Source organism: Sinocyclocheilus rhinocerous, unplaced genomic scaffold, assembly GCF_001515625.1.
Source record: "Sinocyclocheilus rhinocerous isolate Xijiao unplaced genomic scaffold, SAMN03320098_v1.1 scaffold2558, whole genome shotgun sequence".
NCBI lineage: Eukaryota > Metazoa > Chordata > Actinopteri > Cypriniformes > Cyprinidae > Sinocyclocheilus > Sinocyclocheilus rhinocerous.
In genome coordinates, this window is record NW_015655145.1 from 100,145 (window position 1) to 115,364 (window position 15,220).

At 39.1% G+C, this 15,220-nt stretch overlaps 1 protein-coding gene across 2 annotated transcripts in view; it reads right to left on the reverse strand.

Annotated features, from left to right (window-relative positions):
- LOC107717931 (lipoma-preferred partner homolog) overlaps positions 1-15,220 on the reverse strand; it is a 232,329-nt gene that overhangs the window by 75,821 nt on the left and 141,288 nt on the right. For both annotated transcript variants that reach the window (XM_016524832.1, XM_016524833.1), the window contains exon 6: positions 7,149-7,727. In XM_016524832.1, the coding sequence (XP_016380318.1) occupies positions 7,149-7,727 (579 nt within the window). The remainder of the gene's footprint in view (positions 1-7,148; positions 7,728-15,220) is intronic.

Here is a 15,220-nt window from a genome sequence, read left to right on the forward strand (position 1 = left end):
AAATCATGCAGTGCCCGCAAGGTCCCCCTGCTCAAGAAGGCACATGTACAGGCCCGTCTGAACATCTAAATGATTCAGAGAAGGCTTGGGAGAAAGGGCTGTGGTCAGATGGGACCAAAATTGAGCTCTTTGGCATTAACTCGACTCGCCGTGTTTGGAGGGAGAGAAATGCTGACTATGACCCCAAGAACACCATCCCTACAGTCAAGCACGGAGGTGGAAACATTATGCTTTCGGGCTGTTTTTCTGCTAAGGGTACAGGACGACTTCACCGCATCGAGGGGCAAATGGACGGGCCATGTACTGTAAAATTTTGGACGATGGGTCTTTCAGCATGACAATAACCCGAAACATACCGCCAAGGCAACAAAGGAGTGGCTCAAGCAGAAGCACATTAAGGTCATGAAGTGGCCTAGCCAGTCTCCAGACCTCAATCCTATAGAAAATCTGTGGAGGGAGCTGAAACTTTGAGTTGCCAAACGACAGCCAAAAAACCTTAAGGATTTAGAGAGGATCTGTAAAGAGGAGTGATCAAAATCTCTGTCATTACAGACCCTTCATTTCTTTGTAAGTGGGCAAACTTACCAAATCAGGCGGGGGGTCAAATAAATATTTTCCCCACTGTATACAGGTGCATCTCAATAATTTAGAATGTCGTGGAAAAGTTCATTTATTTCAGTAATTCAACTCAAATTGTGAAACTCTTAAAAGAACCAAAGACTTAAACTACTTCAGTCTGTGTGCATTGAATTTATTTAATACACGAGTTTCACAATTTGAGTTGAATTACTGAAATAATTGAACTTTTCCACGACATTCTAATTTATTGAGATGCACCTGTATTTTATTAGACTATAAATATGTGACTATGTTACAGCTCACCTTTGAAGCTCTTGTGTTCTTCTCCTTTTCCATCTCTCTAATCCTATTCTGCTCACAGGTGATTGGAGATGTGTATTGTTCCCACTTTGATTTTTGTAAAATAACTTCTGCTTTTACTTTTTAGATAAAAGAGTAGTTTCAGTTTAATATGTTGCAGGCTCATTTATTGGTAACTAATTGTTTTCCTTGCATTTTTTTCAGGATTTAAACACTTTGGCACAACATCTGGATGAGTTACAGGCCTCTTCCTTCACATTAATCTTTATCTCTTTTATGTACTTTACCTTCATGTATTCATTTCTTAATGTAATCACCATTCATTTACTTATTTTTGTTCCACATTATATTACTGTGATTAACCATTGTTAATGTTTAATCTTGTGTTGAGTTGTGATGTAAAAATATTTGAGATTACAATACACAAGATGATGTTGGAAAACAGCAATTGTATTTGCTTGGTAACAGTTGTGGAATTTATGCTGGTCAGACAAAGACAGACTGATCATTAAAAGGAATGCAGCAAAGATTCTTCAGTAAACTTTATTAAGTTATTTTATCACTTTATCTTATGCTTCCTGCTCTTTCTGTATCTGTATCTCTTGTAAAAGTATAAGAGTTAACAAGCCAAGGTGTTAACTGCTTTGAATATCACACCAAAATCTGGCACGTCCTGACAGAGAGAGAGATAGAGATAGTGAAGATTGGATCTAAAACATTTGATTAATTAACTTTTCACATAATGTATTACATGTATTTATCATTCGGATATGAAATTTACTTTAAACTAATGCTAAAGACTCTAAATGGGACACTATACTAGCAGTGTAAATTCAGTGTAAATGAGGTTTGAATACCCTTTGACTGAAGAACTCCTAGCACAGTGTCAAACTGGTATCGAGCCAATCTCAGCTGTAGTTGTGCTGCGTTTGTACTCCCTCATAATTGACAATTCATATTTCATGTTGCAGGCACATTACAATTAATCATGGTCAGGTAATTTCATGGACATTTCACGGGGGCAGAACACTTATGAGTAATGGAAGAGAAAGTTTGCTCTCTTTTTGAAAATGTTTGTGTTTTATTTTTTTTTCCGCTATCACAGCGGTTGAATGCTTGGGCATCCCCAAGCTCCGCTGCCTAGCCATTGGTTCGTTTTTTAAGCACTGCACGAACCAATAGCCGTGCAGTTTCACTGCGTGAATGAAAAGACTTCAGTTCAGGAGAAAAAGGCTTTTTTCCCATATGCGTCTAACAGACGCAGTACGAGTGTAGTATCGAAAGGGAACACAAGAGACTGCTTGAAAAATATCCAAAAACTATAGTTTCATAATCTTCTATTTATTTACGACATGTCCCATCAGTCAAAACCTTATTTTATGAATCTAATATCTTAATGTGGTATGGTATCCACGTGAATAATGATTATTTATTTAAATAAACATAAGAATCGATCAATATTAAATCATAACACACTCTGGACTAAACAGCAGCCGCTGGCTTACACAGGTCACGTTAACGAGTGTGTCTAAATGACCGATTTTACTTCCAAGTTTTAAGTAAGCATGCAAAGACAAAACAATACACCTTTACAAGGCTAGTTAACTGAAATTAAACTATCAACTGCACAAACCTCTACTCGCTGCTAGGAAAGTCGCAAAAATACACACACAAATCCAAGGTGATTCACACATTCACAGTCCATGATGAACTCGTGAATTTTAAACATTCAAAATTTTTGTACACAGATCTGTGAATTGGGTTTTGCATTTTTGAAAAGTATTTGTAGAGTTCATTTGCAAAAACCGATAACTCATAATCACGTTTTTTATTGCGCATTCCAAGTAATATCAATCAAACTGCAGTTGGGTTTTGATTAAGTAATAACTTAAACAAATACAGGTAATTTACAAAATTAAATAAAGTTAATTGAAAGTATGTTTTTTTTTTTTTACATATTAAAAGTTTGTTTTATAGCAAAAGCAGATAACTCCAACAGTCGTTTTTTGGCAAAAGCAGATAACTCCACATTTCATGTTTTAGAGTTTAAAAAAACATTCGTTTAATCTTTGTAATCTCCTCAGATGACAATGTAGATGCCTGACAAACGTTGCTGTTGTTGGGATCATAAACTGTATGGATGTGATTACACGCAATACACTGAGCTTTTCCCTCACCATTGTAACGCGCTGCTTTTGCAAGGTTCCGGTTTTGCAAGGTGCAAGGTTTATCGGTTTTTGCAAATGAACTCTTAATTTTATGAATATTTATTCTTAATTTGTGCACGTGAATTGGTTTTGTGAATAAATATATTTTTTTGTGTATGTGAATTGGGTTTCATGCATGTGAATTGGGATACACATGTTTGTATCGTGTCTTTTGCGTGAATTATTATTGAGTCTAATCTGCTTCCATCTCCATGGAGCAGCCAGTAGAAAATTAATCAGTTTAATGGCTCTCTGAGGCAACTCCAAAAAAAGAGTCCTTTATCCATAATAATATTTGTCCTTTTGAATTTTTGAATGGCATTAAGTTATTGAGTGTGGTGTTTTCTTTTGCAAAGCACTGCATATTTTCTGCTTCTCAAGAAATAAACCAATGACACAGAAACGATTGCTAGTTAAAAGGCTACTAGAATCTGTGTAGAGCAGGAAGGACCTACGACGACACAAGGCAAAAACACATCCCAAACGCCTGCCACTTATCATCCCATCACTCTTATATATTAATAACAGCGTATTGCATCACTCTAATTGGACTAGATGTTTTATATCCTTGGGCTGATTGTGAAAGACATTACCAGATATTCTTGGAAATATTAAAAAGAGTAACTGATTCTCAGGCGCCTCGAGCTGTCTTCCTGCAGAGGACTCCAAGGTAGTGACCTAGAAGTTCTGCCGAGGGGGAAGACCAGCGATAAGACAGGAAACTGCCATGTGGCATTCAGTGTCAACACCTTGTTTCTTCTCTAGTTTTGACTGATATTCTCTTGCCTGGTTGAATTTCAGAAAGCCAACTGATAAGATGTGCACAGTTTTAAAGCATGGAGCTCGATTTTAAAACCTAAGAAATTATGTGTTAAATTAAAACGTGTTAAATCCTAAATACTGTGTGATGGTCCCCTTGCAAGGGACACCTTTCTAAAACAAAAAGACAGCATATTGTCATTGTGCTAAATCAAAAACTTACTACAGTAATCGTATAAACAGTATTATGGAGAGTATTACCGTAGAACCCCAGAAATGTAAACATATATGTCATTAATACACATCTAGATAGTCTGCTTATACTATGGCCACTTGGCAGAACAGATAAGTTGAAGTTGTCATTTATGTTTGCAGTTTAAAAAAATTGACTGTATTGATAAAAATAGTAGTTATTTTCAATTATTTTATTTACTTCTTGTTAGATCTAAAGTAAAATCAAGTACACTAAAAAATGCTGGGTTAAATATAACCCAGCGCTGGGTTAAAAAGGGACAAACCCAGCTATTGGGCTGTTTTGACCCAGTGGTTGGGTTCAAAACAACCCAATAGATGGGTCAAAACAACCCAATAGCTGGGTTTGTCCCTTTTTAACCCAGCGCTGGGTTATATTTAACCCAGCATTTTTTAGAGTGTACTCATAAAATACACAAGCTACAAGCTTAAACACACAATCATAGGACACGAACACAGATAATTAATTACCACAAATATATTATTCATACAGACACACACACAAACAACACAAACATAGACACACACTTTCAAAGTATTTTCATGAATTTTTCATTGTGCACAGAACTAAGACAGCAGTGTGCTTGTGTGTACCTTTTCATCATCACGTCTGCTCTTGGATAAAAATTAGCAGTATATTTACAGAACCTTTATGATTTGCAGTGTCTTTCAAAGATATTCAATGTTTTAAATTCACTTTACTTAATTAAAAAAACATTTTATTTGAAAGCATGAAAATGGTATTATTTGAATTAAAAAGTCTTATTTGGTATTATCTGAATTAAAAAAAAAAGTGAAAAACTCTACCCTCCCATACAGACCAATGTAATTGATGCCCTTGCGAAAAAGAAGTGTGGTGAATTGTATTGAATGTGTATACTTGTTTAATATTTGATAGCAATCTTTCGTTAGAAAGCCACGTTTCTAGCATTTGTAAAACTGCATTTTTCCATCTCAAAAATATATCTAAATTACGACCTATTCTCTCAATGTCAAATGCAGAAATGTTAATCCATTCGTTTATGACCTCAAGGTTAGATTATTGTAATGCTTTATTGGGTGGTTGTTCTGCACGCTTAATAAACAAACACCAACTGGTCCAAAATGCGAAAAATTTGTGTTTACTATTGTCATTTTTGCATTATTGACACACTATTTACCTAATTAATGCTGTTCAGTTGCTTTGACACAATCTGTATTGTTAAAAGCGCTATATAAATAAAGGTGACTTGTGTAGTATACTTCAACAACTTGCAGATAATATAATGTTAATGAAAGAAAAGGCCATTTAAGTGTACTTAAAAAGAATACAAGTTCATGACTGTTTTTTTTTTACATACTTAAAGTGCGCCTATTATGGATTTTTGAAAATTACCTTTCATGCAGTGTGTAACACAGCTCTAAGTGAATGAAAACATCCTGCAAAGTTTTAAATCCGAAAGTGCACCATGTACAAAGTTATTGTCTCTCAGAGGCGACTCTGAATCATTGAAACGAGTCATTTTTAAAACAAATCCCAACATTAGCATATTGCCCGCCCATTTGTTGGTCTTTTTGCATTGGTCTGAATGAAAATGCAAATTTATTCTTTGCCACCAGGTGCCGCTTTTGGAGCGGTAAAAATAGCGGTTTCCCCGGTAACGCTGTACACAAAGCAGCACTGTGCTCATAAACGCAGCTTTTATTATGAAATGGAAATGAAATCGACCAATCGGACAAATCACCGCAGATTAGCATCACGCAAAGGAGGGGTTTGGAAAAATGAATCGTTGAGCGAATCGTTTGGGAGTCGTTGAGCAAATAAGGTAAAAAATAAATGCATATTATAAGACAACGAAAGTGTTTTTTGACCTTGCATGCATGTCAACCTGTTGTTGGGGACTCCCTAAACCAAAATATGAACCTTTCATTACCCATAATAGGGGCACTTTAAGTACACTTTTAAAAAAGGGCACTTTGAAGCAATGTATAATTAAAAGTTTTATTTTAAAGTACATTTTAAATCCTGTTTTAAGAAGCACATTTATTTTAATACAAAACATATATACAAAAGCACATGCAAAGCAGCCTACTTGATTATATGTTTAACTGTAGCGTGTTACTGGATATTACATTTAAAGTTAATATATTTTTAAATAACTTCAACTTCATTAAAAAAGTGTAAATGCGTGTATATTTAAATATATACGTTTCAACAGAAATTATGATATTAAAGTATATTTTAGTTCACCATAAATGTTTGTTAGTACAATTCTGCAGTACATTTTATACCTATTTAACTATATAGACAATAGAAGTAATTATGAAATTACATAAAAAGATGTACTTTCAATCCTACTAAAGTTCATTTAATTGCATTTAAAATGAACTTAAACTATAATATATTTTCATTTAATTGCAGTTTGCACTTAAGTATATTCTGTTAAAGTATACATTTAAAAAAAAAATTTTTTTACAAGGGTGAATATAATTTTTTTTTACCTTGTACTTTTTTCACTTTAAAGGGGTCATATGATGCGATTTCAATTTTTCCTTTCTCTTTGGAGTGTTACAAGCTCTTGGTGCATAAAGAAGATCTGTAAAGTATGGAACAGAGTGATATGCATTCTTTATTGTGGTGTAACAGTGACCCAATACATTACTGTCTCTGGTGGGACATTTTGGCGGTTCACGGGAGAGATTTGTTTTATTAAAGTCCCCGAGAATGATTAAAACAGAGTCCAAATGCTCTTTGTTTTTTTGCTCCTTCTGACCTACAGATTCATAACCTGAATAATGATCTCTGTGTGTTTTTATCCAGACACACATTAGCACATTTGTTTTTCATTTGGTGACACAAAGATTACATGCCATATAAAAATATTTCAATTTGTGTTTTTGTGCTTTAAAACACACGTATCGCAGAGAACATAATTTCATGAATTCAATAAAATGGGAGAATTAATTACATGCCTGAAAGTTTTTCTAAGTTAGCTTTTCATATATTTGCTCATCCATTTGTTTTTGTTTGTTCTACTGTTATTTGGAACATACTATAGATGTGGCCCTTACCTTGTGAGGAGCAGAAGGCCCACCGCCGAAGGGTGCCAGGCTGGCAGGCGGATCAGTGACGTAGGTTTTTTTCGGGGGAGCGGGCTGGTACCCTTGGTTGGGTGGAGGAGCGGCATGGTGACTTGGCTCTGCTCTCCATGTGTTCTGACCTCCATAAGCAGGAGCTCCACCATAGTGCTGGTCCTGGTAGCCTCCAGATGGAGATGGAGCAGGGCAGAATCCCGGCTGCGGAGGCCCATATGCAAAATCAGGGCCTCTGGGTTGAGCCGGCATGTACTGTACCTGCGCTGGACCACGGGCCGGCTGCTGCTGGGGGCCAGGCTGGGTGGCCCTGACCTGAACATTGAAGGTTGGCTGGCTCGGAGTAGAGGCGGTGGTGTAGGATGCAGGGACAGGCTGGGGAGCGGGCTGGTATTGGGGTCGTGGCGAAGACGAAGCCGGAGGAGGGGCGGTCGGAGAGGCCAGTGGTTTCGGGGTGGATTTCTTGGTGGCAGTTAGAGGGGGTTGAGTTGGGATGACCATGCGCCGATAGCCTGTAACAGGGGCATTGGAGCCTGCCGCAGCTGGGCTGGCAGAATTCTGTAAGAAATAAACATTACATTAGAAATTAAATGTAAGTTTTTTTTGTCCTCTGGGCAAAAGAAAAATGTTTAATGTTGCTGCGTGATTGACACAAACAATTAACTGAATTTTAAAACTGAAGAAGCAGAAATAACGAGAACTGAAAGAATTGAAATTCAACCACATTAGAATAAATTATATTCATAAAGATAAACATTTTATTGATAAACAGTAATAATAAAAAATTACATTCTAATTTCTAAATTAATCTATATACAGTGCAGTGAAAAAGTTTTTGACCCATTGCTGTTTTTTTTTTTTTTTTTGCATATTTGTCACACTTAAAAGATTCAGATCATCAAACAAATTTCTATATTACACAAAAATAACCCGAGTAAATACATAATGCAGAAATAATGATTTCATTTATTAAGGGAAAAAAGCTGTCCAAACCTGCCTGGCACTACGTGAAAAAGTAATTGCCCCCTAAATCTAATAACTGGTTGTGCCACCCTTTGCAGCAACAACTGCAATCAAGCGTTTGCGATAAATGACTATGAGTCTTTCACATCGTTGTGGAGGAATTTTGGACCACTCGTCTTTGCAGAATTGTTTTAATCCAGCCACATTGGAGGGTTTTCGAGCATGAATGGACTGTTTAAGGTCATGCCACAGCATCGCAATCGGATTTAAGTCTTGGATAAATTGCAGAATTCATGGTTCCATCAATTATGGCAAGTCGTCCAGGTCCTGAAGCTGCAAAGCAGCCCCAGACCATCACACTACCACCACCATGTTTGACTGTTGGTATGATGTTCTTTTTATGAAATGCTGTGTTGGTTTTATGCCAGATGTAACGGGACACACACCTTCCAAAAAGTGAAACTTTTGTCTCATCAGTACACATAATATTTGCCCAAAAGTCTTGGGGATAATTAAGATATGTTTTGGCAAATGTGAGACCAGCCTTTGTGTTCTTTTTGGTCAGCAATGGCTTTTGCCTTGGAACTCTCCCATGGATGCCGTTTTTGCCCAGTCTCTTTCTTATTGTTAAATCATGAACACTGACCTTAATTGAGGCAAGTGAGGCCTGCAGTTCTTTAGATGTTGTTATGGGTTCTTTTATGACCTCCTGGATGAGTCGGCATTGCGCTCTTGGAGTAAAGTTTTCTCCATTTGTGGATAATGGCTCTAATCGTGGTTCACTGGAGTCCCAAAGCCTTAGAAATGGCTTTATAATCTTTTCAGACTGATACATATCAACTATTTTGTTTCTCATCTGTTCTTGAATTTCTTTAGAGGTAGGTTTGGACAGTTTTTTACCCTTAAGAAATCATCATTTAAAAATTGCATTTTGCATTTACTTGCATTATCTTTGTGTAATATTAAATTTTGTTTGATGATCTGAATATTGACAAATAGGCTTATTCAAAAAATTTTAAAAACAGAAAGGGGGCAAAAACATTTTAATGGTACTGTATCTATATATCTATATATATATATATTAGTGCTGTCAAACGATTAATTGTGATGAATCACATCCAAAATAAAAGTTTTTGTTTACATAATATGTGTATGTGTACTGTGTATATTTATTTTGTATATATAAATACACACAAAAAATATATATTTTGACAATGTTTACATGTATTTACATAAATATTTATATTCTTATATGTTATATTATATATTATATAAATATATTTAATATAACACCATATTTGTCTTAAATATATACATGCATGTTTGTATTTATATATATTAATAAATATACACAATACACACAAATATATAAACAAAAAAACTTTTATTTTGGATGTGATTAATCACGATTAATCATTAACTAAATTATTTATTAATTTATTTTATTAATTTTATTTATTTATTTATTTATTTATTTTAAAAAGTCTTAAATTAAAAAGGATTTATAGTCTTTATTGATCAGGGTGGAAAAACACTTAATTTCACATAATACCATTTCTTGTTTTGTTTTTTTTCCAATACAGCAAGTTCTAATTCATGTTATTTCAAATCAATTCCAATTTCAATTACTAAAGCCATGAATTAAAAGAGATCATTTTAAAAATCAATTCTTTAAATTCTAAATTTTGCCAAACCTTGATCAACATCAAGTTATACAACAGCCCAAACTATTAAACTACAATCCATCACAGCCTGGAAACCAGCCAATGGTCATTAATGATGGGCCAGACATGTTACAAAGAGAGGTGGTCCTAGTGAACATCAGGGGGCATAGAACCTTCAGAACACCACAATTTAATTATCCCGTATCTCACAGCGCAAGTACAGTAATTATGCAGCCTGTCTACTGCAGATCGATCCACAGGGCAAGTGCAACAGCCATTGGTTGGTCGTGCCCAGACCACATCCTCTCATAAACTACAGCTAATAAAGCTTTGAGATTTAGAGTCAAGTGGAGGGTATAAATTGTTTTGGTGGAGAGAGAGAAGTGATGGGCAGCCGGATGAGGGTTAAGACAATTGTGCTGATGCTAGCGGGCCGCATGGGATGGAGGCTAAATCAGAAAGATTTCTATCTTCGGTTTGCTGGGTGCTTTTGGCTCTGTAGCTCTACGCAGAGAAATCTATTCAGTGTCCAACAATAGCTGTGTCACAGAGCCCAAGGACAGGCTCGATTTCTGTAGATGTAAAAAGATTATTGAAAATGCAAATAAGCACAAACCCAGCGACAACCATCAAAGATCAAAATAAATCCTAGCTGTAGAGCATTTGGTGCTTTGTCTGAATGCATTAAAATACCAAAGAGATACTTCCATTCTATAATATTTGGCTGATTTTATTCATCTATAGAAGGCTGTTCTGTCATAACTAACCAGCTAAATGAAGACCAAAGAGACTCTAATTTCATGATGAAACATTCAGTAATACTCTTCATGATAGCACATCATTGCCTCGAGCAGAATTGCACGTTTTAAACACATCTGTGAAGTGAATGTGCCTATAAAAATGTTTTAATCTTGTGGTGATGCCCATCTCTCCACTAATTCAGGCAGGATGTGTTTAGTTGAGCCAGGAAAGACGCTGTTGCATCATGCACTTTAGATGGGTTTTATGGTTAAGGTGGCTTGCTGAAGTAAGTGGGTCAGAAAGACGTTTTTTAAACCAAGAATCTATGGTTAAAACCAACCTGTTAAACAAAAGCGGTGACAGAGACTGTCACATACTTTTAGATGGCAACAATTCAAAATGCAATGTAATTCCTTTAGATTTTAAATGTGTTTTTGAATTAAAGTAGTAAATTAGTATAGTATAGTAAATTATACAGAGGTTATAATCACTATTTAATATTCTAAATATAATTCTGACACAATCTGAAAATATGAATGTTACTTATCCATATTGCAGATGAGTAGAAATAAGTTTTCATAAGAAAAAAAGGCAAAAAATGTAAAAATAATTAAAAATTAAAAAAGTAATAAAAAAGACATTAATGAAAAATGTACAATAATTATTGGTTTTAAAATATACTGTCTTTAATATATTATAAGTAAAAAGTTTGAAATAAGAAAAAAATGTGTTTGATAATTAACACTAGGCCTGTCACGATAACTACATTTTGTTATGCGATATATTGTCCCAGAAATAATTGCGATAAACAACATTATTGTAATTTTAAGACAATTTTATGCCACTGAATATAAAAGCATAATAATAAAAGTAGGCCTACACACTTTCAAAAACAACCATTTAATTCTTTAGGTCATAGAAGTGAAGTGTCAAAAAATTTAATATCCTGAATAAAAAACTTGAATAAAGAGTAAATAAACATTTTCTAAAAAAAAATCAAATAAAAAGTGCAAAGTAACAAGTAGAAAAAAGTAAAGTAAAGGTGCACACTATTGCTGAAAACAAAAAGCCTAGTTAGCAGTCAGATGTCTGTATGAATGAAGAAGCCTCAACAGGCCATATCTGCTGATAAAACAATTTTTCTTTAATGTGCACCATTTTGCGCTGTGACGTTTTGATTTGCACCAGAACAGTGGATTGTGGCTTTGAAATCGAGTGCATTTGGATTTATTCTTCCAAACTCTCTGTAGTTGTCAGGAAAACACAATAACGCCTCAAATGACGCCTTTTTCACCTGCTGATGACCGCTCTGTTTGAAGGAACTGCCCAAGCCCTGCGTTTGCCTCCGACACAGAGAACAGACAACACGACAGCACGATCTGCAAAATGTTGGTGACATTCATAATCATGTAAACATAATGGGCGATATATTGCGTCACCAAACATTATTGAGGTCATGTACATATATTGTGCGATAAGTCGATATATTGATTATTGCGACAGGCCTAATTAACACACAAGCAACAGTAACCAAGTTTAATGCCAGTGGCGTTGCCAGAATATTAAAGGGGTCATATGATGCGATTTCAATTTTTCCTTTCTCTTTGGAGTGTTACAAGCTCTTGGTGCATAAAGAAGATCTGTAAAGTTGCAAAGACTAAAGTCTCAAATCCAAAGAGATATTCTTTATAAAAGTTAAGAGTCAGCCACACCTACCTAAAACGGCTCGTTCTAACACGCCCCCACATACCTACGTCACTACCTGGGAAGATTTGCATAAAGCCGCCCAAATGTTCACGCAAAGAAAGAAGGCATAACTTTTATTCTCGCTGTAGTATTGTTGCCGCCGCCGCCATGTCGTGAAGGCGCTGTGTGCTTCGTTGTGAAAGCGAAACTACTTTGTTTTGCCTTCCAAAAGAGGACGATATCGCTTCGTCATGCCTGGAGCTGATCCATGCTGATCACTGAGGAAATACTTAAACTTCGCGCTGTCGATCGCCGGATTGGCTTTCACCGTGGACGAGCGGTTATATACTTCTCTGCTACAGAGTGAAGACTCAACAAGTTTCAGCACGCTCTTGGGAAGCTCTGGTGTTGGCGATATGGTGCTTCAGCGGCGGTGGTTCTTCCCATGTCGAGTGTGTTGCACACATCAGGCTGCACTGTCCCCTGTTTGTGTTGCAGGCGGCCATCTCTCCTGTGTGCTTCAGCACACTAAAAGAGCAATCTCTAAAAGAGCATTCACGGGTGGATGTCTTTTTAAAGACGCGTCTTTTTAAAGATGCCCTTCCACCTGTGCGTTTCTGGATGCGGTCGTTACCTGGCCCTGGGTGATGGTCACGATCGCTGCTGGACCCTCCCGTGGGGTACCACTTGTATCCTTTGGCGCTCCCCCCGATGATCGGATGTCGATCGCTGCATAGGAGGGTGAGCCAGAACTTTCTGGAGATGATGATCCGGCAGTGCTGCTGCCTTCTGGGTGGCCAGCAATACCAGATACGGATACGGAAATGGTGGCTATGCTTGCCCGGGCCTCCGACAGGGTTGGGTCGAGTGGAAGCCTCCACCGCTTCCCGAACCCTCGAGGCTGGATGATTGGTTTCTCGGGGTGGCTTGCGCGGGGCAGCAGCGCCGTGGAGCTGGTCGCAGGGCAGCCTGGTGGCAAGCGGAAGAGCAAGAGGCCCTGAGACGGGCGACCCAGAGATGGAGGAACCTGCTCTTCGGGAGATGGTGAATGCACCACTCCCTCCCCCAGAGGAGGGCCGGGCGGAGAATCTTTTGTTTCTTTTTTCCCCACCACTGACTTCACAGTCAGTAGTACCCAAAACCTCGACAAAAGAGCAGTTTCTTCTATCTCTGGGTCCCCAGAGGGGATGGGGAGTTGTGGACAGGCCAGTCTCGGATCACACTCACCCTCTTCTCTCGCCAGTGAGCAGCTGTGGGTGGTTCGAGAGTGCGATCAAACGTACTACTCACGTACCCTCTGCTCAAACGCAGGTAAGTGTTGCACACACGCAGACCCCGCTTCGGACCGGCTACAAGACGTCCAGGCCGGGTCCCTGCGTTCCTCTTCGCTTCCCCACTGCGGGTATGTCGGTGGTCCCGTTGGTGCCACTTGTACGGTATCTGGGTACGCTGTACACTGGCTCCTTCAGACCGTCAGACTCAGCTATGCGATTCAGTTAGCCTGGCATCCTCCCAAGTTCAGGGGCGTCCACTTCACTTCAGTGAAGGCTGCAGATGCCCCTGTCTTGCGTGCAGAGATCGCAGTCCTACTGGCGAAGGATGCAATAGAGCTGGTCCCTCCAACCGATATAAAGACGGGGTTTTACCGCCCTTACTGCATTGTACCCAAGAAAGGCGGTGGGTTACGACCAATCTTGGATCTGCATTTTGAACCGGGCCCTTCACAAGCTACCATTCAAGATGCTCACAAAGAAGCGCATCGGGAAGTGCATTGGGCCTTCGGGTCAACTGGGAAAAGAGCAAACTTTCCCAGATGCAGAGGATCTCTTTTCTCAGTATTGGAGAGTTGGATTCGGTCAAAGAGACAACACGCCTCATGCAGGAACGTGCTCAGTCGGTGTTGAACTGCCTGAATACGTTCAAGAGGTGTCAGAGGTTTCAGAGGCTCCTGGGGCATATAGCAGCGGCAGTGGCAGTCACGCCGCTGGGGCTGTTCATATGAGACCACTTCAACACTGGCTTAATGGCCAAATCCCAAGGTGGGCGTGGCAACGCGGCACTCACCGGGTCCAAGTCACACCGGCCTGCCGCCAAAACTTCACCCCATGGTCAAACCTTGCATTTCTCCGGGCAGGAGTGCCCTTGGAACAGGTCTCCAGGCATGCTGTGGTTTACACGGATGCCTCTACCTCTGGCTGGGGGGCCACGTACGACGGGCCCCCAACTGCACTGGCACATCAACTGCCTAGAGTTGTAAGCAGTACGCCTTGCCTTGAACCGTCTCAAAGGGCGCTTAAGGCCAAAGTATACTTCGGCTGTCCGCATCCGCGTACTGTTTGCATTACATAATTTTACATAATGCGTGCAGTCAATTTTTTGAGACCGCGCGGACGGTGCGCGTACAACAGCGCATGCACGAGGTGAATGTTGAGACAGAGTAAGTGGCACTGCGCATGTGTCGAGCTCGTCCGTCCGCGCTCATCCGTGGTTGAGTATACTTTGAAAGCTGTCTCCCTCCACCCTTAAAGTCTATGTGGCTGCGATTGCTGCCAACCATGACCCCATGGAAGGGAAGTCGGTAGGGAAGCATGACCTGGTAATCAGGTTCCTTAGGGTGGCAAGAAGGTTGAATCTTCCCCGGCCCCCCTCTATACCCTCTTGGGACCAGACATTTGAGCCTTTGCAGTCAGTTGAGCTGAAGTTTCTATCAATGAAGACTCTGCTCCTGCTTGCACTGGCCTCCATCAAGAGGGTAGGGGACCTGCACGCATTCTCGGTCGACGAATCATGCCTAGAGTTTGGGCCAGCTGACTCCCAGGTAATCCTGAGACCCCGGCCCGGCTATGTGCCAAAGGTTCCCACTATGTCCTTCAGGGATCAGGTGGTGAGCCAGCAAGCGCTGCCCCCGGAGGAGGCAGACCCAGCCATAGCTTTGCTTTGTCCCGTCCGAGCCTTGAGATGGTACGTAGACCGGACACAAAGCTTCAGGACCTCAGA